Source organism: Panulirus ornatus, chromosome 52, assembly GCF_036320965.1.
Source record: "Panulirus ornatus isolate Po-2019 chromosome 52, ASM3632096v1, whole genome shotgun sequence".
Classification (NCBI taxonomy): Eukaryota; Metazoa; Arthropoda; class Malacostraca; order Decapoda; family Palinuridae; genus Panulirus; species Panulirus ornatus.
The window spans coordinates 3,371,803-3,397,518 of record NC_092275.1 but is presented as its reverse complement, the minus strand read 5'-3'; the positions used below and the strand labels follow the sequence as shown (position 1 = coordinate 3,397,518).

Here is a 25,716-nt window from a genome sequence, read left to right as displayed (position 1 = left end):
AGACTGCGTTTTGGCATGGTTTGGCATTGTGTTCACATTGTAGAGTAGATTTGTGTTTAGGCAGTTATTAGGTTTCATTTCATCTCTTTGTTTAACACTTTTGGTACTATTCCCACAAGATTTGGGTGTGCTCAATACAGAAGAACCCTGCAATAGTTGTGGACCAAATATTCCCTCCCGTGTTTGAAGGATCCTTTGCTTTCTTTACTGACTGTAGCCATATATTGAAGATAGATGTAACCTCCACCTCTGATTAGAAAGCAAAAATACTAACAACCTCATTTACCCAGAGGTAACTGTGGTGGGAAAACATTATGCACTGCCCATACCTGGGGCCCCACCCTATTTCACAGTGGACACGGATGAGACTGTATGTGGTATAGGTGATGAGAACAACCACAACATTTGTGCTTGTCGAGAGACCATGAAGAAAGATTTTAGATACAGTATCAGGAGAAAACTGAATCTCCAAGCAAAGAAAATTAAGTTAGAAGGAGGATCACATAGTGTAGTCACTCGGTACACTTTCAGATTACATGTGTGTGAAGATTTGATTTAGTGGAATGTCGGTGCTTCAGCGTCTATGTGTTGCTGTGTTTAAATGGATTGGGTTACTTAGGGAGCTCAGAATATCAGTTTTTCAGTTTTTCAAGTATTGTTGAAAATCTGCAGGGAATTGACTTTTTTTGGAAATTGGCGTCCGTGAAAACTAAATAATTATTAAAATGAGGCTTAGGTTTTATTTTGAAGTTTAACTTTGAATCTAGGCATTTTTTTAGTTTGTTTTTAGTTGTTGTAAGGTTTTGCATTCATATCCATTTTATTTCTATTAAACACTCCCTGTGTGTTATAAAAGGCAACTGAGAAGGGCAGGTGTAAGAGGCAGTTCCCCACTCTTGTATTTCAATTTCTTAAAGATGGGACACAGCAACTAGGCTCAGGCTGGGGGTGTTTGAGTGATCTGAATGTGTGTGGATGTAACCAAGATGAGAAAAAAAATGAGATAGGTACAGGTACACCACCGTTTTTCTGGCACTCTTGGTTCCAAAGCCTTGCCGGATTAACTATTTTGCCGTACCAACAGTGGTCAGGTAATAATAATTCATGAACACATCTCTAACCCACTAATTATACATCTCCCATGCTACCTAACAAGTCCACTCCATTACTCCAGTGCTGTCAAAACCATTCCATCATCATTCGATCGTGCTCAGTACTCTTACCATCTTTCATAGTTTTTCTAATCGTCATTTGCATCATGGAATCACTGTCAGCATAGAATTTCAATATTTTCTCCCTTTGCTTCTTTATAACATAAACAGTTGATGAACCAATACGGTAGATGTCACACAGCTTATGCACCGAAACACCTCGGTCCAATATGGACTGGTGTTTACATTTGACACCACGACTGACACTTATATGTCTTAGAAGCCATAGCTAGGGTTAGATTTAAGCAAAAAAAGCTAAGAATCTCACAGAATTGCGGTATCACCACCAACAAGTGCAGTGTAAAGAATGTAAATAAGCGCGCACTACACACAACGCCATCTGTGGCTGCCCAGTAAACTAGTCAGGTGGCCGCGGTAATTTCAAGTTCCCTCGCCTAGTTTTGTCTGGACTAAAGGAAGTGCCGGACCATCAGTTGTCAGAAATTCGGTGGTGTACCTATAGTATGTTTGAGGAGAGTAACTTGAATGTTCTAGCTCTGAGTGAAACAAAAGCTCAAGGGTAAAGGGGAACAGTGGTTTAGAATGTCTCAGAAGTATATTTAGGGGTTTGTGTGAGGGCAAAAGCTAAGGAAGGGATAGCACTAGTGCTGTTGCTGAAGCATGAGTTATGTGAGCATGAGAAAGGGTGTATGGAAGTGAGTTGCATACTGATGAGTAAAAATGAAAGTGGATTGTGAAAGATGGATGAGTATTGATACTGATGCACCTGTCCATGAGAAGAAAATTGGAGAGAGGCAAGTGTTTTGGGAGCAGCTGAATGAGTTATTACTTACAGTGGTTATTGTTTATGTGTTACAGGGAGAGAGTTTTATGCTTGCATTGCCCCATCCCTTAACCTTGTACATATGTACCATGTTTTTACTCCTATGTGTGTTTGCACACACACACACACACACACACACACACACACACACACACACACACACACACACACACACACACACACACCTCAAGGTATGATAAACTAGTACGAGTATGACATACTTGTATGAGTATGTCAGCAGTTTTGATGCAAAGGATTGAGTATTAGTGATGGGTGCTTTAAATGAAGAACTGAGTAATATGGCTGCTGAGGGAATAACTGGAGGCATGGTGCACCTGATATTTTTATGAGTAAGGTGAACAGCTTGTGTCATTGTGTGCATTGAAACAACTGGTGATTGGGAATACCTGGTTATTAAAAAACAGATGGATTTGTATGTATTATTTATGGATTTGGAAAAGGCATATGATAGGGTGGATAGAGATGCTTTTGGAAGGTTTTAAGAGTATATGGTGTGGGAAGTAAGTTGCTAGAAGCGTACAAGTAGGAAGAAAGGAAAGTGATTGGTTCCTAGTGAATGTCAGGTTTGCGGTAGGGATGTGTGATGTTTTCATGGTTGTTTAATTTGTTCATGGATGGGGTGGTTACGGAGGTGAATGCAAGAGTTTTGGAGAGAAGGACAAGTATGCAGTTTGGGAAGTGAGTCAGTTGTTGTTCACTGATGATATAGTGTTGGTGGCCAATTCGGATGACAAACTGCAGAAGTTGGTGACTGAGTTTTGTAAAGTGTGTGAAAGAAGAAAGTTGAGAGTAAATGTGAATAAGAGCAAGGTTATTAGGTTCAGTAGGGTTGAGGGACAAGTTAATTGGGAGGTAAGTGTGAATGGAGAAAAACTGGGAATTGAAGTGTTTTAGACATTTGGGAGTGGGCCTAGCAGCAGATGGACACCATGGAAGCAGAAGTGAGTCATAGGATGGGGGAGGGGCAAAGGTTCTGGGAGTGTTGAAGGAATAGTGGTTCCTACAATGTTATATGGTTGCAAGGCATGGGCTATTGATAATGTTGTGCAGAGGAGGTTGGATGTGTTGAAAATTAAATGTTTGAGGACAGTATATGGTGTAAGGTGGTTTGATTAAGTAATGAAAGGGTAAGAGTGATGTGTGGTAATAAAAAGAGTGTGGTTGAGAGAACAGAAGAGGGTGTGTTGAAATGGTTTGGGCACATGGAGAGAATGAGTGAGGAAAGAGGATATATGTGTCAGAGGTGGAGGAAAGGAGAAGCAGGAGACCAAATTGGAGGTGGGAGGATGGAATGAAAAAGATTTTGAGCAATCAGGGCCTGAACATACAGGAGGGTGAAAGGCATGCAAGGAATAGAGTGAATTGGAATGGTGTGGTATACCAGGGTCAACGTGCTGTCAATGGATTGAACCAGGACATGTGAAGTGTCTGGGGTAAACTATGGAAAGGTCTGTGGGGCCTGAATGTGGAAAGGGAGCTGTGGTTTCAGTGCATTACACATGACAGCTAGAGACTGAATGTGAACGAATGTGGCCTTTTTTTTGTCTGTTCCTGGTGCTGCCTCACTGGAAGTGGGTGCAGTGCAATTTCCTGTGTGGCAGGGTGGCGATGGGATTGCATGAAGGCAGCAAGTATGAATGTGTACAGTTGTATGTCTGTATGTGTCTGTGTATCTATAGGTTGAAATGTATATGTATGTATATATGCGTGTGTGGGCGTTTATGTATATGCATGTGTATGTGGATGGGTTGGGCCATTCCTTGCCTGTTTCCTTGTGCTACCTCGCTAACGTGGGAGATGGCGATTAAGTATAACAAATTAAAATGATGAGAAATAGAAAAATATGCATAAGTGTATGTGAGTGATAGACATGCAGAAAACAGACACTTAGATGTGAATCTGCTGAGAGGAGCAGCTGATGGGATGTCTGATCATTACCTGGTGGAGATATGATAGAAGATTTGTAGAGGTTTTCAGAGAAGAGGAAATGACATGAGTGTGAAGGGGGTGGTGAAAGTTAGTGAGCATAGAAAGAAGTGTGCAAAGAAATACTAAGAGAGATTGGATATACAGTGACAGAAGGTGAGAGCAAATGAAATGAGGGGAGTGGATGAAGAATGGGAGATATTTAGGGAATCGGTGATGGCGTGTACAAGAGAAGTGTGTGACATGTGGAAGGTGGGAGGATGAGAAAGGGTACTAAGTAGCGGGATGAAGAAATAAAGTTACTAATGAAAGAGAAAACAGAGATGTATGGATGGTACTTACAGGAAAGGAGTGCATATGATTGGGAGATGCAGAAGTGAAAGTGACAGGAGTTAAAGAAGAAGGTGCAAAGGTTGAAAAAGATGGCAAATGAGATTTAGGGTGAACAAGTATCAGAAAACTTCAGGGAGACTAAAATGTTTTGGAAGGAGGCTAATTGTGTAAGAAAAACAAGAGAATGTGCTAGTGATGACAGGTAGTGATGAGGTGAGGAAATGAATTGAGTGTTATGAAGGATTGTTGAACATGTTTGATGATAAGGTGGCAGATGTAGGGTGTTCAGGTGAGGAGGTATGTGAAGTGAGAGAATCATGGGATATGTTTTTGGTTAAGAGAGTAGAGGTGGTGAAAGTTATGCATATGATGAAATGTGGTAAGGCCATTGAAGTGAATGGTATTGCAGATGAATTTTTTAAGAGGTCACTCTGTTGTTGATCGGTTACTTAGGCATTTTCATTGTGTGTATGGATAATGGTGAGGCCTGAGGATTGGTGAAATGCTTGTATAGTGCCATTGTATAAAGGCAGGAGGTACACAGATGAGTGTTCAAACTATGAGGGTGTCATTTTGTTGAGTAATTAGTAAGATGTATGGAAAAGTGGTGATTGAGAAGATGAAGGCATGTTCAGAGCATCAAACTGTAGGAACAATGTGTTTTTAGAAGTGGTAGAGGATATATGGATCAGATGTTTGCTTAAGGAATCTGTGGGAAAAAATTAGGGATTTGTATTTGACATTTAGGGATCTGGAGAAAGCATAGATAGGTTGAATCTCTTTCATCTGGCACCCTTGGGACCTGGCTATTGCCAGACCTCAGAAAATACAGGAAAACAGAAATTAACCCCTAAGGGAACCCCCTAATGTAAACATATTCCTGACACCTAGTCTTTCCAGCTCATTCCACATACATATTGCTGTGTTATCAACAGGTAGAAGAAGCTTAAAGTAGGAAATAGTACAACCATTAAGTCTTTCAAGCAAGTTTTTATTCTTACATCAGTTCACATCAGAAGTCTCCCCAGATGGAGACTTCTCAATATCTTTGGCAAGGGTTATTCGTGGCATACAATGCCAATACTGGCTAGATTCATTAGCATGATACACTTGATATGGAGTGAAGTTTTCCACTGCCACTAACTGTTCAAATTCATCCACAAACTTTTATCGCAGCTTTTTGATGAGTAGTTAATGTAACGAATGACCATAGGTTGGTAGTTCACTTTGGTCAGCTTGTTACTATTGTCATTTTATTGTTATCATCAAGGCAGCCAGCTCACTCTACTCATTCCCAGCCAGGCAGCTGGCCTGTGCACTTTTTTGATAGAGAAATGGAGTTTTTATCAATTCTTTTAATACAGCTTTACACTACAAGCTTCCACGTCAGCACTACACTTTTCTCCATACACACAATGTGCTGAAATTCTGTGTCCACTTAAACTTGTGTAACCATCCTTGGTAATATTCACAGTCATAGCATAGTTTAAGTTTTCTGTGAAAAACTTTGCCCTGCTCAATAAGCAACCCCCAGAAATGCTTACACATTAATTACATTAGAACTTAAACCACTTTACAAGTGCACTGTCAAATTCTGTACTCCTGGCACCTTTCAAATTTTCTGAAACTCTAAACTTTTCTAACTTGCATTTTCAGCAAAGAAACTGAATAAAAGAAATTAATAGGATTCTTAATTAGCTCAGCTGCTGTGTAAACAGATTTTGGTGCCTTAGTGCTGCTAACGGCATCGCCCTGGTGGCATATCCACAAATTAATGGTGGCAGATTCAAAATGGCTGTACCATGGAAGTTGCCAGACCACAGAGCACTGGATTAGAGTGGTACAATCTGTGCAGGTTGAGCATTCCTAATCCAAAAGTCCAAAAACCAAAATGATCCAAAATTCGAAAGTTTTTGAGCTGTGACGTGACATTACAAGTGGAAAATTCCTCACCTGACCTCACTTTGCCCATTGTGTACTGTGACACTCTGTTGGTGCCAGTTTGTTACAACCATCGTCACTGCCAGACCTACATACATTACTCACTGTGTTCTTTGCTTAATCTCTGCACAGTGTCAATAATTGTACAAAAATGGTTGCCTATCAGTAGCATAAAGATTCAGGGTCAGGAATGAAGGTGATGCCAAACAACCACAGATTGTCCACATAGGTGGCTGATATTGTGACACTTTAGCTTTCTGATGGTTCAGTGTTACACAAACTTTGTTTCATGTGCGATATTATTAAAAAATATTGTGTACATTACCTTCAGGCTATGTGTATAAGTTGTATATGAAACATAAATGGATTTTGTTTTTAGACTTGGGTCCCAACCCTAAGATATCTCATTATCTATTATCCATCAAGACAAATGTGGAAATCAGGATGGTAAGGAAACAGACAGGTTAGAGCTGAGACATACCTTATCATTTTGATTGTTCAGTGGTCTTCCTCAGGAGATATGATTCAGCATTCGAGAGGACTATGTTCCCCTGCAATTGATAGTCACCCAGTCAGACGCCTTGGCTTGTCGCTTTCTAATTGGATCGCTTGTCCTGTTGCTTCCACTCGTTCACAGTGATCTCCACTGCCTGACGTGACCAGCAGATGAACCCAGACCTTGTGTTAACATTGTTCTTAATCCCATCCTCTAGGTAACCTCTCACACTATCACTAAATAGTTTGTCACTTGCCTGTAATTGCCTTGGCATTGACCGTTTAGTGATAGTGTGAGAACTTACTTAGAGGAAGGGATTAAGAGCAACCTTAATACAAGGTCTGGGTTAATCTGCTGGTCGTGTCAAGCAGCGGAGATTGCTATGAATGGGTGGAGGCAGCAGGACAAACAATCCAAACAGAGTGACATGCCAAAGCATCCGATCAGTTGACCATCACTTGCTGGGGAACACAGTCCCACCGAATGCTTGAATCAGTATCTCCTGAGGAAGACCGGTGAATGGTCGAATCATTGAGGTATGTTTCAGCTCTAACCCATTTGTTTCTATACCATCCTGTTTCCCAAACATCTCATTATGTATAAGCAAATTTTCCAAAATACAGAATCCGAAACACGTCCTTTTTGGAAAAGGGATACTCAACTTATAACAAGGTTGATAGAGATGCTTAGCAGAAATTCTTACAAACATGTGGTGTGGAAGGAAAGCTACTAGTAGGTAGCAGTTGGTCAGCAGCCAATGACCAGGGGGATGTAGTATCAGTACAATCTGTCTGGATTTTTGGAGGGTTAGTGACAGATGTGTAGTGCGCCAGCACTTCAGTGGTTGTCAAGTTGCACTCCTCTGACCCAGATAAGTGTCTTTTCTTTCTGCCTTACTCCTTGTGGATTACTGGCATTCTGTCCACAAACATAACACTTAACTCACACTGCTCATTCTTTGTAACTCTAGGTTTTCCTACCCTGCCTTTTGGCAAAATAGTAGGAGCAATAGATAGAAGCAGTAGGTAGGAACATTTAGGCAGGAACATTTAGGCAGGTAGAAGTAGTAGGAAGGAGCATTTAGTAGAAGTCGTCATTAGAACATTAAGTAGGAGCCTCTGTAAACACTGTGTTAGAGTTTCACTCTGCCTATGGCCAGTCGAAGGTGAAGCTCTAAGGGCTAAGGTGAAGCACTGGAGTTCACTAGTTATGGAGACTCTATTGCCTTGGCCCTTAAGAGAATTCCAGTTGGAACAGGTGTCAGAGATAATATAGATATATAGGAAAGCTATGAGAACTGGTGAGAAAATCTTATCAAGAGTATAAGGCAAGTATGCAAGTAGGTAGAGAGTTGGTCTAGGAGGGTGTGATAGCACAATGTCCATTTGATTTATTTGTGGATGGGGTGTTGAGGGAGGTAAATGCAAGGATCTTTAAAAGAGGGGTGACTATGCAATCTGTAAGGGGTAAAGAGGTCTGGAAAGTGAGTCAGTTGTTTGCTGATGACATAACATTGGTGGGAGATTCAAGCGAGAAACTGATGAAGTTGGTGTTTGGTGTAGGAGAGTATGTGAACTGAGGAAGTTAAGAGTAAATCTGAATGAAGGCAAGGCTATTTTAGGTTCATCTAGGCAGAGAAATTGGGTAGTTGGGATATGACTTTGAATGGAGAAAATTTGGAGGAAGTGTAATGTGTTAGTGTGGTAATTGCCATGGTAGCATATGGAACCATGGAGGCAGAAGTGAGTCATAGGGTGGATGAAGGGCCAAAGGTTCTAGGAACATTAAGGAATGTGTGAAAAGAGAGGTTGTTATCTGCTAGGGTGAAAATAAGTATGTTTGAAGTTATAATGTTTCCAACAATGATGAGATATGGGGTATAGATGATGATGTGCAAAGAAGTGTGGATATGCTGGGTATGAAATGTTTGAGGACAATATATTGTATGAGATTGTATGATCAAATAGATAATAAAAGGATAAGAGACAAGTGTGTTAGTAAGAAGAGTGGGGTTGACAGAGATGAAGAGGATGTGCTAAAATGGTTGGACATATGGAGAAAATGAGTGAGGAGAGGTTGACAAAGAGGATGTATGTATCAAATGAAGAGGGGACAAGGAGAAAGGGGAGACCAGTTTGGAGGTGTAAGGATGTTGTGGAAAATATTTTGAGTGCTTGGGGTATGAACATGTAGAAGGGTGAAAGATACGTATGGGATAGCACGAATTGGAGTGATGTGACAAAAAAGGGGCAATGTGTAGTCAGTGGACTGAATGAAGGGTGGTGAAAAACATGGAGAGGTCTGTTGGGACTGTTTGTAGATAGGGGCTGTAGTTTCGACACTTTACACATGACTGCTAGAGAATGGATGTGAGCACATAAGACTTTTCTGCATCCATTGCTGGTGCTACCTTGCTGACATGGGAAACAGTGAACAAGTATTAATGAAAAAGAAAAAAGTGTTAGGTTTTGTTATGAAGTTTGAATCTGTTTCTAAACTATTGATTTATCATTAGACTGCTTTTGAATTTGTTCCTAAGTTCATGTTTCACTTTTTAGATGATTCAGAATTGCATTGAAGTCTGTGTTATTATCCTGTTAGTTATTAACATTAGATTTTGCATTCTTATTCAAAACTCCTGGTTAGTTGTATATTGTGGTTAGATTTAACATTTATATGTGTTTAATACCATCTCTTAGCTACTAGATAAGCACTGTTGGATCTGTAATGATAATTTTAGATCTCTCCATTATACCTTATCTTGGACTTTTATCATGACTATGCTTCCTTACTCATACTCATGTTGTCTTCCCCAGTTCTTTTCTCAGTATTATGGTTAGATGACATCAGTTTTCACTTATTCATGTATTTCTTGTTACGTATTGCCTCCACCCCTTACATGTTACATAGAAGGGTGTATAATTAGCTCATAGGCCTATTGAAATAAATAACTCTGATATAATGGCTTCTGTTAACAGAGAGATTTGGGCTAGACACAGATCCCCTTACCATCTTGCTAACATCTGACAGCTGATGGCCGTAATTATATGCATACTTTTCCTTCTTGCTATGTTGGTCAAATACCAAACACAGTGATGAAAAATTATGAAGATATATTTACGCTAGCAAAAATAAACATGGGCTCTTTCTGAACGTAAATGATACAATTTACTCGTGATACAGTGAGCTCTCTCTATCTTACTCTACTAAACAAATCTTTGGCAGATATGCTGGCCTCAGTTTTATAACATAAGTATTTGAAATAACTGAGATGTGTACAGATTAACATTATAGGTTTACCAACAGCATTGTATCCCATCTTATCTGAGGACAGTCTTGAGAAAGAGGAAGCTGGGCCTCTGTACAGCTTGTAAACAAATCCCAACACTTTTCCTATTCTTGAATTCAAGTGCCTCCTATTATTTTCTTTTGTGTCTTACATATGTTTTGTTCTTCCATAATTTGTAATAGTAGAAATATTTATTTGATTTATTTACACTCTATTAAACAAAATTTCATATAACATTATTTTTTTATTTATTTTGCTTTGTCACTGTCTCCCGCGTTTGCGAGGTAGCGCAAGGAAACAGATGAAAGAAATGGCCCAACCCACCCCCATACACATGTATATACATACACATCCACACACGCAAATATACATACCTATACATCTCAATGTACACATATATATACACACACAGACACATACATATATACCCATGCACACAATTCACACTGTCTGCCGTTATTCATTTCCATCGCCACCTCGCCACACATGGAATACCAACCCCCTCCCCCCTCATGTGTGCGAGGTAGCGCTAGGAAAAGACAACAAAGGCCCCATTCATTCACACTCAGTCTCTAGCTGTCATGCAATAATGCCCGAAACCACAGCTCCCTTTCCACATCCAGGCCCCACACAACTTTCCATGGTTTACCCCAGATGCTTCACATGCCCTGATTCAATCCACTGACAGCACGTCAACCCCGGTATACCACTTGATCCAATTCACTCTATTCCTTGCCCGCCTTTCACCCTCCTGCATGTTCAGGCCCCGATCACTCAAAATCTTTTTCACTCCATCTTTCCATCTCCAGTTTGGTCTCCCACTTCTCCTCGTTCCCTCCACCTCCAACACATATATCCTCTTGGTCAATCTTTCCTCACTCATTCTCTCCATGTGCCCAAACCATTTCAAAACACCCTCTTCTGCTCTCTCAACCACGCTCTTTTTCCGCACATCTCTCTTACCCTTACATTACTTACTCGATCAAACCGCCTCACACCACACATTGTCCTCAAACATCTCATTTCCAGCACATCCACCCTCCTGCGCACAACTCTATCCATAGCCCACGCCTCGCAACCATACAACATTGTTGGAACCACTATTCCTTCAAACATACCAATTTTTGCTTTCCGAGATAATGTTCTCGACTTCCAAACATTCTTCAAGGCTCCCAGGATTTTTGCCCCCTCCCTATGATTCACTTCCGCTTCCATGGTTCCATCCGCTGCCAGATCCACTCCCAGATATCTAAAACACTTTACTTCCTCCAGTTTTGCTCCATTCAAACTTACCTCCCAATTGACTTGACCCTCAACCCTACTGTACCTAATAACCTTGCTGTTATTCACATTTACTCTTAACTTTCTTCTTTCACACACTTTACCAAACTCAGTCACCAGCTTCTGCAGTTTCTCACATGAATCAGCCACCAGCGCTGTATCATCAGCCAACAACAACTGACTCACTTCCCAAGCTCTCTCATCCACAACAGACTTCATACTTGCCCCTCTTTCCAAAACTCTTGCATTCACCTCCCTAACAACCCCATCCATAAACAAATTAAACAACCATGGAGACATCACACACCCCTGCCGCAAACCTACATTTACTGAGAACCAATCACTTTCCTCTCTTCCTACACGTACACATGCCTTACATCCTCGATAAAATCTTTTCACTGCTTCTAACAACTTGCCTCCCACACCATATATTCTTAATACCTTCCACAGAGCATCTCTATCAACTCTATCATATTATAACATACGATAAGATAATGTAACTTAGAAAACTGAACATATCATTCCTTAAAGAAAACTGAATAAGATATGATAGATAGCTAAAACAATTATTAGTAAAGGGGGGAGATAGCTGTAACAATCTTTACTACTGCTCATGATTAACCACACTATATGATCCATAGATTTTATAGATTTTTTAGTCTGCATCTTTAAGATGGCATTCTAACACTCCACAGTTTATTCGCTTTTGCATTTCCTGTCATACCACATCTCTCATGCACCCCTCCCCTCTTTTCTGTCTTCATTCTATGTGGGCCCTACCCTCCTCTCCTCCTACTCAAGCACGTACCTTACATCCTTTATAAAAACTTTTCACTGCTTTAGTAGCTTACCTCCCATACCACATACTCTTAAGACCTTCCACAAAGCATCTCATTCAACCCTATCATATGCGTTCTCCAGATCCATTAATGCCACATAAATACCAATCTGTTTTTCAAAATATTTCTCACACATTCTTCAAAGCACACACTTGATCCACACATCCTCTACCACTTCTGAAACCACACTGCTCCTCCCCAATCTGATGCTCTGTACATGCCTTCACCCTCTTAATCAATACCCTCCAATACAATTTTCCAGGAATACTCAACAAACTTATGCCTCTATAGTTTAACCTTTATCCCCTTTGCCTTTGTACACTTCACCATGATCCATACATACCAACCATTCAGCAACACAGTCACCCCTATTCTTAATAAATTCAACTGCAATACCATCCAAACCCGCTGCCTTGCTGGATTTCATCTTCCACAAGGCTTTCATCACCTCTTCTCTCTTAACCAAACCATTTCCCCTGACCCTCTCACTTTGCACATCTCCCCAACCAAAACACCCTACATCTGCCACTCTCTCATCAAACATATTCAACAAACCTTCAAAATACTCACTTCATCTCCTCACTTCATCACTGCCTGTTATCACTTCTTTCCATGCACCCTTCACAGATGTTTCCATTTGTTCTCATATCTTTCACACGTTGTTTACCTCCTTCCAAAACTTCTTTTTGTTCTCCTTAAAGTTTAATGATACTCTCTCCCCAACTCTCATTTGCCCTCTTTTTCAACCTTGCACCTTCTTCTTGACCTGCCACTTTCTTTTATACATTTCCCAGTCATTTCCACTCCTTCCATGTAAGTATCGTCCAAATGCCTCTCTTTTCCCTTCTTCATTCCACCACTCATTATCCTTTCTAATCTGCCCACCTCCCACCTTTCTCATGCCACATGTGTCTTTTGCAAGTGTCACCTACTCCCTTCATGTTGTTTGCTTTCACCTTTTGCCATTCTACACTCAATCTCTCTTCGTACTTTCCAAGCTCACTTACTCTCACCACTCTCTTCTCACCAACATTCTCTCTTCTTTTTTGAAAACCTTTACAAATCTTCACTTTCACCTACACAAGATAGTGATCAGACATCCCTCCAGCTGCCCCTCTCAGCACATTAACATCCAAAAGTCTCTCTTTTACATGCCTATCAATTATTATGTAATCTAGTAATGCCCTTTGACCATTTCTCCAACTTACATAAGTATACTTATATGTATCTCACTTTTTAAACCAGGTATTCCCAATCACCAGTCCTTTTTCAGCACACAAAGCTACCAGCTCTTCACCATTTCCACTTACAACACTGAACCCCCTATGTACGTCAATTATACCCTCTATTGCCACATTACTCACCTTTGCATTTAAATCACCCGTCACTAATACCTGGTCTCGTGCACTGAAGCTGCTGACATACTCACACAGCCGCTCCCTAAACACTTACCTCTCATGATCTTTCTTCCCATTATCATGTGCACAATCACCAGTAATCACCCATATTTCTCCATCCACTTTCAGTTTTACCCACTTCAATCTAGAATTTACTACTCTTTCCTTTTGCTCTTATCCTCTCACCAACCCCTGACTTTACTCCAAAAACTTTACCAAACCATTCTTCCCCTTTACCCTTGAGCTTTATTTCACTCAGAGCCAGAACATCCAGGTTTCTTTCCTCAAACATGCAACCTATCTCTCCTTACCTTTCATCCTGGTTACATCCATACATGTTCAGACATATTAGGTAGACAAATTAGGTTGAAGTAGTCAGTAGTGACATTAAGTAGGAGCCTTTATGTACAGGAGTCTTCATACTGTCAGTGAACTGAACTAGAGGATAAGAAACAGTTACGGGAACTGTGGAAAGGTCTTTGGGACATGGGAATGGACAGGGGGGGGGGCCATGGTTACAGTGCATTGCACATAACGGCTAGAGGATGGATTTGAGCAAATGCAGCCTATCTTGGTCTGCTCCTGGTTCTGCCTCTCCAATTTGAAAAATGGCAAAGAAGCACAAAAAAATTACATACACACTTTATCTTACCATCTGCCCCAGGAGTCTCTTTTATCCTTATGAGGCTCCTGTGGCACTCAGGAAGCTGGCTACATCCACCAGTTGGGACCACAGTTCATTTATTGTTGTGATGTTGTGCGTGCGCCTATAGGCTGGGCAATAGAGTAGTAAGTGCTTGGGGTTTTCTTTTTTTCAGTTGTACTGTGGGTATGAAGGTTCTTGGGATAGGCTAAAATGGTGTTTGCACTGTTGTAGTGATGGATGATATCCAGAGTGTAAGTGGGAGAGTGCAACTCGTGTTTGTTTGGAGAATGTTGTCTGATGGGTGGATGTTTGGTGGGATGGAGTGTAAGAATGAGTTGGGAGATTGGCTGTTTAGTGCTTGTCAGGATATTTCATTGAGTATGTGTTTTGTAACTGTTATATTTGTTGTGGGTTGGGGACCTGGGAAAAGAGGTTGCTGAAGTGAATAGAAGGGATAAGCTTTTTATTCCTACTGGGATATTGTAGGTTAGTTATAGAATGGTTTGGGTGGGAGGGGTTTAGTCCTGTTGCATAGAAGTGAAAATCAAGCATGTTGAGGTGGGTTGGTATTGGAGAATCTTTGTTTTGTTGTGAAGGTGTTTGTTGAGTGTTTGTGGTTGCTAGGCAGCCAGTTATTGTTTTTAGCACACTATGTTGTGTGGTTTGCAGCTTTCATATATGTGTTTTTGAGAGGGTGGAAGAGGCAGGTGAGGCATAGTCCAAAGTGGAGCAGATGAGTTGTTTGTCTAGGATGTTAAGGAATTATTTTTGTTGTCCAAATCTGGTGCTAGTTACTGTTTTTAGGGCATTAGTGTGTTTGTGTGTTGCTTTTGTTTTGATACTATTGGTCTGAGGAGTGAATGTCATGTAATGCATATGATGGCTTGTGTTTTGCTCCAGGTGCAGTGAACAGAAAAATAGTTACTGAGGTGTATATTCCCTATGTACAGTAAACAGAAAAAAAAATAGTTAGGTGTATGCACCCTATCCGCAGTGAAATGATTAATTTGGATTTTGCTTGTTTTTCATTTGTTCTGATGTAGTTATTGTGTCATTTGCAAAGTTGCATATGCTAAGTGTGAATGAATGTAATCATTCCGTAATTATTTTCAAATTATATTTTCCACAGAGTTGGGGACTGGGACCACCTGAGCTTGAAATCCTGTCATGGTGTCTCATCTGGAAGTCCATCCTTGGACATACCTATCCTGGAACCTGCATTTGATCAACTTTGTCCCAACCCAGTTAGTCTCTACCAAGATATCACCAAGCATCGATTACAGATCAATGTTCCTGGTATGTTATATAATGATTTTTATTCTTATTCCTTTTTGCATAAAGAAATTGGTTAGAGAAAGGACAGGATTCTCCTTTTTTATCACCTCTAAAGTATTCTTTAAGTCCATGAGATGAAGCTGAATGAAAAGAAAATGTAAAGATAGCTTCCGAAGTATGAAGGGGTTGGCCAAGCATTCATGATTCATTCCCAGCTCCCTCTTCCCTCATTTACTCTGCTTGCTAATGTGAAAAATGTTCTTAAGGATGACCACCAGTCCACTTAAAGTATGTGAGAGATGGTAAACCAATTTTAGAAATGACCACTCACACAGATAAGGAAAGTAACTTTTGAGTTAAAAGTAAATGTCCTGTTCCAAAGACTATCTTCATATGTAGGCAAAGAAGGGGAGTAGGCAAAAAAGTTCTAGAACTAGGTATAATAGTTTATCTTTCTCTATATCTTTGACACCTGTTCCCTCCAGTTACTCCCGTCAGAGCGGTAGTCATGGCAAAATTGTCTCCACTTATCCCTTTTTTTTTTATATATCTTCCCCACATAAACCATTCCACACATTCTTGCAACATTTCTGTCCTTCCAGTACTCTTCCACTCTATTTCCCCATGTCACAGTCAATCTTCCTCTCACACTAACCCCTTTAATCTTGCTATCATATCCCTTCTTTCAAACTTCCCCTTCTTGCATTCCTTCCATATGCCCAAACCACCTCAAAGTAGTGTTTCACCCACTCTACCATGCCACAGTTCTTTCCCTTTGTATAACCTCCCATACCAATCTTTAATACATCCCTCATTTCTTTTCTTCATTCCATCTAGTTGTGTTCCCTGCTCTCCTCAAATAGCTTATTTTCACAGCCTGGATTCTCGACCTCTGTGACTCATTTTATATCTGCTTTCGGCTTCATAGGTCAGGGTTGAGAGGACTATGCTGTCCCTTAACCCTGTTCCTTATTATTCTGTTTAAAGACTTTGTAACTCTTCTGCCTTGAACTGCTGTCTTCTTTATCTTTCCTCCCATATCACCAACTTTACCCAAGATACCTCCCAAATACTTAAATTCTGTAACCTCTTCCAGTCTTTCTCCCCCATATCTGTAATACAAGTTAGTACATTTTCCTTCTCACTCTGTAGAGCATTCCAGAATCTATGCTCTCACTCTTTTTCCTTTTAAACACCATTATGTTACTTATACTTGCATTCACCTTTAACCTCTTGTGCTTGAACACATCATAAAGCATAGTTAAAATCTTATACAATGCCACTCAGCAAACAATTTAGTATTATTGTCTGTAAACAAGTTTGTCACTCGCTACCAAAACTCACCACCACCACCACCACCATCTTTCCCTAATCTTGCTATCTTCTCTCTTATTACCTTTTCATATATATGTTAAAAAGCCAGGGTGACATCTTACGGCCCTGCCTCACACCCACGTGTATAGCAAAACTTTCACTCAACACTCCATCCACTCTTTCACATGCATTTGCTTCTCAATAGAAGGCTTCACACCATCCAACAGTTTCCCCCTACCCCATATATCCTTTACACATTCCATACACTCTCCAGTTTCATAGAAGCTGCACTGAATACAGCTTCTTACTTTTTGCTAGATACTTTTTCACAATAATTCTCTCCACAAAAATCTGATCCATATATCCCCAATCTTTCCTAAAACCCCCTTGCTTCTCGCTTATTCTGCATTCAGTCACTTCCCCTCACTCTATCAGTCAACACTCTTACCTACACTTTTTCTGGTATACTTATACTTATTTCCCTATAATAGGTGCATACATCCTTAGCACCTTTTCCTCAAAAAAAGGAATGATAATAGCTTTCAAGCAATCCTCATGAACAGCCTTCTGTTTCCATGCTAAATTACATATCACATGCATCCACTCTTATCACACTATATCTTCCATACTTCATCATTTCAACCTAATCCCATCCACTGTAGTTGCCTCTCCTATCTTCAACCTAATTATTGCTCTTTTTACCTTTTTGCTTTAAGCCCCTGCACTTATATCCATTCTCTTCCATATACCTATGCATGTAACAATTGCTGCCTCACGTTCTCCTATATTCATCAGTTCTTCATAATACTCTTTCAATATTTCTTTCACTTCCTCCATTAGATACAGCAATTCCCCTTACATAGTTTTTGGATTTACATTTTCACTCTTACATCCATTTTATCTTTTTTCACCCTCTTTCAAGACAAGCCCTTATTTTCCCAAAACTTTTCTCTCATCTTTCTTTCAGAATCTTTATCAACTCATCTTTGCTTTCATCTACCAGCTTCTTAACATTCCACATATGTATCTTATGTTCTTCCCTCCTTTGCCAAATTTCCACTTGTATATTCCTTTCAAGCAATCTATCATATGCCTTTTTCTTCTCTACCACAGCATTTTTGATCTCATCTGTCCACTGTACATTTTCCCTTTTATGAATATATCTTATAATATCTTATCTGAGTTCTGATTCTGCCTCCTTGAAAAGTCTTTCTCTAAACATTTTAAGCACATTATTCACATATGATTTCATTTCTGTATTTACTTCACTTTTATCTAGTCTTTTCTTCCCATTTATGCTCCATTTTGCATTCATTATGATTCCTCTTTTCACTTGCAAACACTTCTAAGTCTCCATTCTTTCTTATGTCATACCTCCATTTCTTCCAGATTTTCACCTCCACAAGAATGCAAAATGGTCAGACTCTACAAAGAATCCATTCACAACTTTAGTGTCCAGCACAGCCTCCTTTCTCATCCTATCATCCATAACCAAAAAGTCATTTCAAACATTTTTGTTCTCTTCCATCATTTCTTATCCATGTATATCAATGGATCATCTGTGCAGAAAAAAAGGTGTTTGCAAGGATTGAACCTTTTAGCACAGTCCACAGGATAATTATCATTTTCATTTATTGCCAGTTTCATCACATCCCACTTTCACATTCATGTCATCCATTACAACCACCTTTCCCTCTTAAACCCAGTTATACAGTCCATCAAATATCCCCAGAAATGCTTCATTTCATTCTAACCTCGCACTGTGTTCATATTCACAGATGCATACTTCATAATTCCAATCTTTCCAGTCACCCACACCATTCTTGATTCCATGCTGTATATACCCTTCTCTAGATTCTCTTCATAGATTCCCAATTAGTGATGGGATGTGGTGGAAAGGCTAACTACATACTACTGTGCATTTCTTTTTGATCTAATGGGGAATTATCAGTTGATAGTTGATAGTGAAAGAAGTTGTTAATTGAAGGAAGGAATGTATGGACACACCAAGAGAAGATGGTAGATCAGACTGCTGATAACATAGATAGAAGTAAGTTGAGAGGCAGCAGTTAGACAATGGTTTGATAATACTTCACCCTACTGACGGACACAATAGATCCCCTAGCACCGCTCACCTTCCAGTGCAGCCTGTTGTACGAGAGTAGCAGACGACCCTGCCAAGGCACCCACTGCTCGCTGCAACAACCCGCCCTCAGGAACTGGTGCCTGCCCTTGGAGCTTCAGGAGAACGGCCTAATCCCGCTCACCACAAGCGCACAAAGGGCCATACCTGACGGCCAACATCAGATTGATAAGGCAGGCCCGATTGCTAACCTGTACTCTTGGACCATATCCTGTAGAGGGAGTGGGTCCAGGTTAGGGCTTTTACTGAGCACGCCTCTAGGTCCTGATAAGTATGCCCTAACCCTCTGAGAGCACTCGCACTTTCTTGGCACCATGTGCCACGCCAATTTAATGTGGCAGATGTCACATTCACGATGCCTTTCCTGGTGAAATGCCATACGCCCTGAAGGACTTCTGGGGTGCCGTAATAGCTGCACTTGTACTGATGTGCAGCTGAAAGCACAAAATGGACACCAGAGACTTGAGTGTCGATGATGAAAGTCTCTGTGCCTTTGGGAGCCACGATGTCCGGCTTCCTAAAGGACCCCACAATCGGAATGCGAGGCTCACAGGACACTTCGTACACCCTCTGTCTCAATCGTCTGGCCAAATAGGCACTGATGTTATCGTGCCTCTTTACCTTCCCACCATGGGTACATGGGCACATCAGAGTGATATGCCTAAGCATACCGGGCTTATGATGTGTCACAGAGGCCATTGATCTCGGGCTGGCCTCTAGAAGCCCTGGCAGGGGTGGGTAAAGTGCCAATCCTCACTTGGACGGCCTTTACATAATCAGACCCAGACAGGAAATGGTTCCCACTATTAACCCACCCACTAACCTGAGGCATGGTAGTAGTTATAGGACAATAGTCATGTTGATAAACGTAAGTATGCATTTGTAACTTTCCATTATCATATACACCTATAAGACACCACAGAAGGATAACTAAAGAATAGGTAACAGTAGGCAGTACACAGATGTTCCTAGAGGTGGAAGTATCCTCACATAGTTCTGGTATGTAGACTTTTATAAGATATAAAGCTTCTTGTGCAAACGTTTTCCATACCATTTTATGTAAATTTGGTAATAACTATGCAAGTAGCGTCTCATATGTTGTAGGTCCATACCATTACCAGTGAACTGGTATATTGAGAATGTACTTGTTAAACAGATGCTCCAAAGGTGCTCTCAGAAATAAAGATATAATGATAAACAAAAGTTTCATATAATAGATATTGTCTTCTTTGAATGAATTATATAGCAAGCACTATTCTTGATGAATGGTCGTGTAAAAATCTTTTATATCTTGTTTTACATGCTGGCAAAAGTTTGCATCTCCTAATGCCTAAGATCGAGTGCTACACATACGCTATGCTTTGACTTTGAAATTGTTTTAAAGCCTTTAGAAATATTTACAAGGTGTATTTCACAAAATCTTTACAATTTTCTTCCCAAACAAACCATTCCTGTGCTTTGTGGCTCACACTTCATACCATTTTCTAGTTGAACTGTGTGTGCTCTAGAACAGTTCCATACCTCATGATTCCCCTTTCGACTTTCTGGTCTGTCATTGGCTCTTGTTCATTGCTTGGCCTCATTGCTTTAACTTAGTTCCTCATGATGATATGTAAGCTCGCTTAGAACCTAAGAAACTTTCACCCTTTTTAGATAGTGTCTCTCTATACCCTCAGATCTATTATGTCAGACAATAGCATAGGTACTCCAGGTGCCAGAAAATAGAAAATTAGGAAAGTAGTGACACTGGCAGAGGAGGTAATGTTGTACAAGCTGGATGAAGGGGAGAGTGCAATAGCTTTAAGTCTCCTTCTGAGAGTTATTGAATCAACGATGCACACTACAGTTTGAGCATCCCTTATCCAAAATGCCTAGGTCCAGAAGTTTTTTGGATTTGGGATTTTGTCGGATTTTGGAATATTTGCGTATGCATAATGAGTCATGGAAAAGAGGATGGTATGGGAACAAACACGTTAGAGATGAGACATACCTCAACGTTTTGACCATTCATTGGCCTTCCTCAGGAGATGCTGATTCCAGCATTTGGCGGGGCCATTTTCCCCAGCAAGTAATGGTCACCCAGTCAGACGCCTTGGCGTGTTGCTCTCTGATTGGATTGCTTGTCTTGCTGCCTCCACTTGTTCACAGTGGTCTTCACTGCCCAACATGACCGGCAGATAATCCCAGACCTTGTGTTAGCGATGTGTTAGCGATGTAAGCCACTTCTAATGTCTTTATTTTTTGTTTGCTTAGGCCCTCGTGCAGTATTCTCGTGCCATCCCACTACACATATTTGTAGCGATGATTTCTGCTTTGTTTGCATCATGCTGAGACTTACACAGCATAAACAAATTGGTTAGAGCTGAGACATACCTCAATGTTTTGACCGTTCAACGGTCTTCCTCAGGAGATACTGATTCTAGCATTCAGACGGACCATATTCCCCTGCAAGTGAAGGTCACCCAATCAGATGCCTTGGCGTGTTGCTCTCTGTTAGGATCTCTTTTGCTACCTTCACCCATTCACAGTGATCTCCACTGCCTGATGTGACCAGCAGAAGAAACCAGACCTTGTGTTGACATTGTCTTTGGTAGTGATGTAAGCCACTTCTAATGTCTTTTTTATTTGTTTTGCTTAGGCCATCATGCTGTATTCTCTCCTCGTCCCACTACACAGATTTGCAGCGATGAGTTATGCTTTGTTTGCATCATGCTGAGACTTGCACAGCATAAACAAAGCAGAACTCATCGCTTTATCAAATAGGTTTTTTAAATGTTTCCTCCTGAGTTATCTGGTCCTTCAGTAAGTCCATCGCACATTTTTACTATGTCGCTTATAGGTACTTTTTCTGCAGTATTGACAAAGTCATACTTAACGTTCTCTTATCACAATCACCCTGATCCATGAAACGTTTCAGCTATTTCACTATTGGTAAGTTAATGAACAAATGGAGCCTCATTATTTGCAAGCCTTTTTGACATTTTTAACAATCTTTGTACCTCAGAGCAGAAAAAAGCAAAGAACATAGTGAGTAATGTACGTAGGTCTGGTGGAGTTTACCCCTCCCCCTCCCCAGCATGGATAAGTGAGGTCAGGTGTGGAAGTTTCCACTTTTAGCTTCATGTCGCCGCTCAAAAAGTTTTGGATTTTGGAGCATTTTGGATTTTCGGATTAGGGATGCTAAACCTGTACCTACTCTTGTTAGAAAAAAATACCATGTAAGTGTTAAAGTGTCAGCACATGCTGTGCCACCATCCAGGAGCAGAAGTGTTTTGAGAATAGCAATTGGAGTACTTACTTTTTCCTTAACCAGTCATACAAAACTGATTAAAGTAAGATATCGCAGACCAGCCATACATATACAAAGTTTTTTCCTTCATATTCATGCATGTTATCTACATTATCACTCTGTAGGGTTTGGTAGATCATGTAGATATTCTAGTTTCCCCTTACCAAACATACATATACAAAGTTTTTTCCTTCATATTCATGCATATTATCCAGATAAATTGTCACTCTTTAGGGTTTGGTAGATCATATAGATATTCTAGTTTCCCCTTACCTAATTATCATGTAAGGTATTCTTTCTCCAGGAATAGGTGTCGTCAGATTAGCAATTGAAGTTCCTACCTTTTTCTTAATCAATCATACCATCAGATAGACACAGTAGGTAGAAGTATTCAAAAGAAACATTAGGTAGGAGCCTCTGAAACTACTTTGCTAGAGTTGCCCTCTCCCAGTTGCCTGTTTAGGGTGAGGCGTTAAAGGCTAAAAAGCAGCACTGGAGTTTACCCCCTCCCTCCCTCCCTCCCTCCCTCCCCAGCATGGATAAGTGAGGTCAGGTGTGGAATTTTCCACTTTTAGCTTCATGTCACCACTCAAAAAGTTTTGGATTTTGGAGCATTTTGGATTCTCGGATTAGGGATGCTAAACCTGTACCTACTCTTGTGAGAAAAAATACCATGTAAGTGTTAAAGTGTCAGCACATGCTGTGCCACCATCCAGGAGCAGAAGTGTTTTGAGAATAGCAATTGGAGTACTTACTTTTTCCTTAACCAGTCATACAAAACTGATTAAAGTAAGATATCGCAAACCAGCCATACATATACAAAGTTTTTTCCTTCATATTCATGCATATTATCTACATTATCACTCTGTAGGGTTTGGTAGATCATATAGATATTCTAGTTTCTCCTTACCAAACATACATATACAAAGTTTTTTCCTTCATATTCATGCATATTATCCAGATAAATTGTCACTCTTTAGGGTTTGGTAGATCATATAGATATTCTAGTTTCCCCTTACCTAATTATCATGTAAGGTATTCTTTCTCTAGGAATAGGTGTCGTCAGATTAGCAGTTGAAGTTCCTACTTTTTTCTTAATCAATCATACTTTGGTTAAGAAACCATCAGGTAGACACAGTAGGTAGAAGTATTCAAAAGAAACAGTAGGTAGGAGCCTCTGAAACTACTTTGCTAGAGTTGCCCTCTCCCAGTTGCCTGTTTAGGGTGAGGCGTTAAAGGCTAAAAAGCAGCACTGGAGTTTACCCCCTCCCTCCCTCCCTCCCTCCCTCCCCAGCATGGATAAGTGAGGTCAGGTGTGGAATTTTCCACTTTTAGCTTCATGTCGCCGCTCAAAAAGTTTTGGATTTTGGAACATTTTGGATTCTCGGATTAGGGATGCTAAACCTGTACCTACTCTTGTGAGAAAAAAATACCATGTAAGTGTTAAAGTGTCAGCACATGCTGTGCCACCATCCAGGAGCAGAAGTGTTGTGAGATTAGCAATTGGAGTACTTACTTTTTCCTTAACCAGTCATACAAAACTGATTAAAGTAAGATATCGCAGACCAGCCATACATATACAAAGTTTTTTTCCTTCATATTCATGCATATTATCTACATTATCACTCTGTAGGGTTTGGTAGATCATATAGATATTCTAGTTTCCCCTTACCAAACATACATATACAAAGTTTTTTCCATCATATTCATGCATATTATCCAGGTAAATTGTCACTCTTTAGGGTTTGGTAGATCATATAGATATTCTAGTTTCCCCTTACCTAATTATCATGTAAGGTATTCTATCTCCAGGAATAGGTGTCGTCAGATTAGCAATTGAAGTTCCTACTTTTTTCTTAATCAATCATACTATTGTTAAGAAACCATCAGGTAGACACAGTAGGTAGAAGTATTCAAAGGAAACATTAGGTAGGAGCCTCTGAAACTACTTTGCTAGAGTTGCCCTCTCCCAGTTGCCTGTTTAGGGTGAGGCGTTAAAGGCTAAAAAGCAGCACTGGAGTTTACCCTCCCTCCCTCCCTCCCTCCCTCCCTCCCTCCCCAGCATGGATAAGTGAGGTCAGGTGTGGAATTTTCCACTTTTAGCTTCATGTCGCCGCTCAAAAAGTTTTGGATTTTGGAACATTTTGGATTCTCGGATTAGGGATGCTAAACCTGTACCTACTCTTGTGAGAAAAAAATACCATGTAAGTGTTAAAGTGTCAGCACATGCTGTGCCACCATCCAGGAGCAGAAGTGTTGTGAGATTAGCAATTGGAGTACTTACTTTTTCCTTAACCAGTCATACAAAACTGATTAAAGTAAGATATCGCAAACCAGCCATACATATACAAAGTTTTTTTCCTTCATATTCATGCATATTATCTACATTATCACTCTGTAGGGTTTGGTAGATCATATAGATATTCTAGTGTCCCCTTACCAAACATACATATACAAATTTTTTTCCTTCATTTTTTTTTTTTTTCATACTATTCGCTATTTCCCGCGATAGCGAGGTAGCGTTAAGAACAGAGGACTGGGCCTTTGAGGGAATATCCTCACCTGGACCTCTTCTCTGTTCCTTCTTTTGGAAAAAAAAAAAAAAAAAAAAAAAATTGTCACTCTTTAGGGTTTGGTAGATCATATAGATATTCTAGTTTCCCCTTACCTAATTATCATGTAAGGTATTCTATCTCCAGGAATAGGTGTCGACAGATTAGCAATTGAAGTCCCTACTTTTTTCTTAATCAATCATACTTTTGTTAAGAAACCACCAGGTAGACACAGTAGGTAGAAGTATTCAAAAGAAACATTAGGTAGGAGCCTCTGAAACTACTTTGCTAGAGTTGCCCTCTCCCAGTTGCCTGTTTAGGGTGAGGCGTTAAAGGCTAAAAAGCAGCACTGGAGTTTACCAGTTACGGAGACTGTTTTGACTTGCCCTCCCTCCCCTTGAGGGAGTTTCTGAAGGGAACAGGCATGAAAGATATGGATTGAGAGTTAGTAGAGTTAAAAAATGCAACACTGATTAAAGTAAGATATCATGGACCAGCATACATACACAAGCATATTATCCAGGTATGTTAGCCCCAGTTTTCCTGTAATCTATTCTTTCACCCCAAAGAAAATTACCCAAACATGCCAATCCTCAGGGATGTAACCCTTGTATTTAGGGCAACATTGGTGTGTGTATACCTGCCACTTACTTCTTACCCCAGGACTCCCTTCTATCCTTGCAAGGTTCCTTTAGTGCTCAAAAAGCTGGCTAAGCTCACCAGTTAGGACAACAGGTTACTAAGTGTTATAGTGTGTGTGTGTCTATGTGCAGAGAGTGTAGGATAGTTGAGTAGCAAGTGCTTGATGTCTTTTTTATGGTAGTTGATTCTGGGCATAAAGGATCTTGGGATATACCAAAATGTGGTCTATAGAAGCTCATAGAAATAGAGTGGCAGCCTTCAGAAACTCCTGTGTCATTTTGCTGGAATTCTTAAATCTTTCATAGTGATAGCAGTACACTACATATCTATACCAATA

General features: G+C 40.3%; 1 protein-coding gene across 1 annotated transcript in view; it reads left to right on the top strand.

Annotated features, from left to right (window-relative positions):
• LOC139764960 (intermembrane lipid transfer protein VPS13A-like) overlaps nucleotides 1-25,716 on the top strand; it is a 1,504,808-nt gene that overhangs the window by 600,906 nt on the left and 878,186 nt on the right. The window contains 1 exon segment of the mRNA XM_071692018.1: nucleotides 15,294-15,460. Within this exon segment, the coding sequence (XP_071548119.1) occupies nucleotides 15,294-15,460 (167 nt within the window).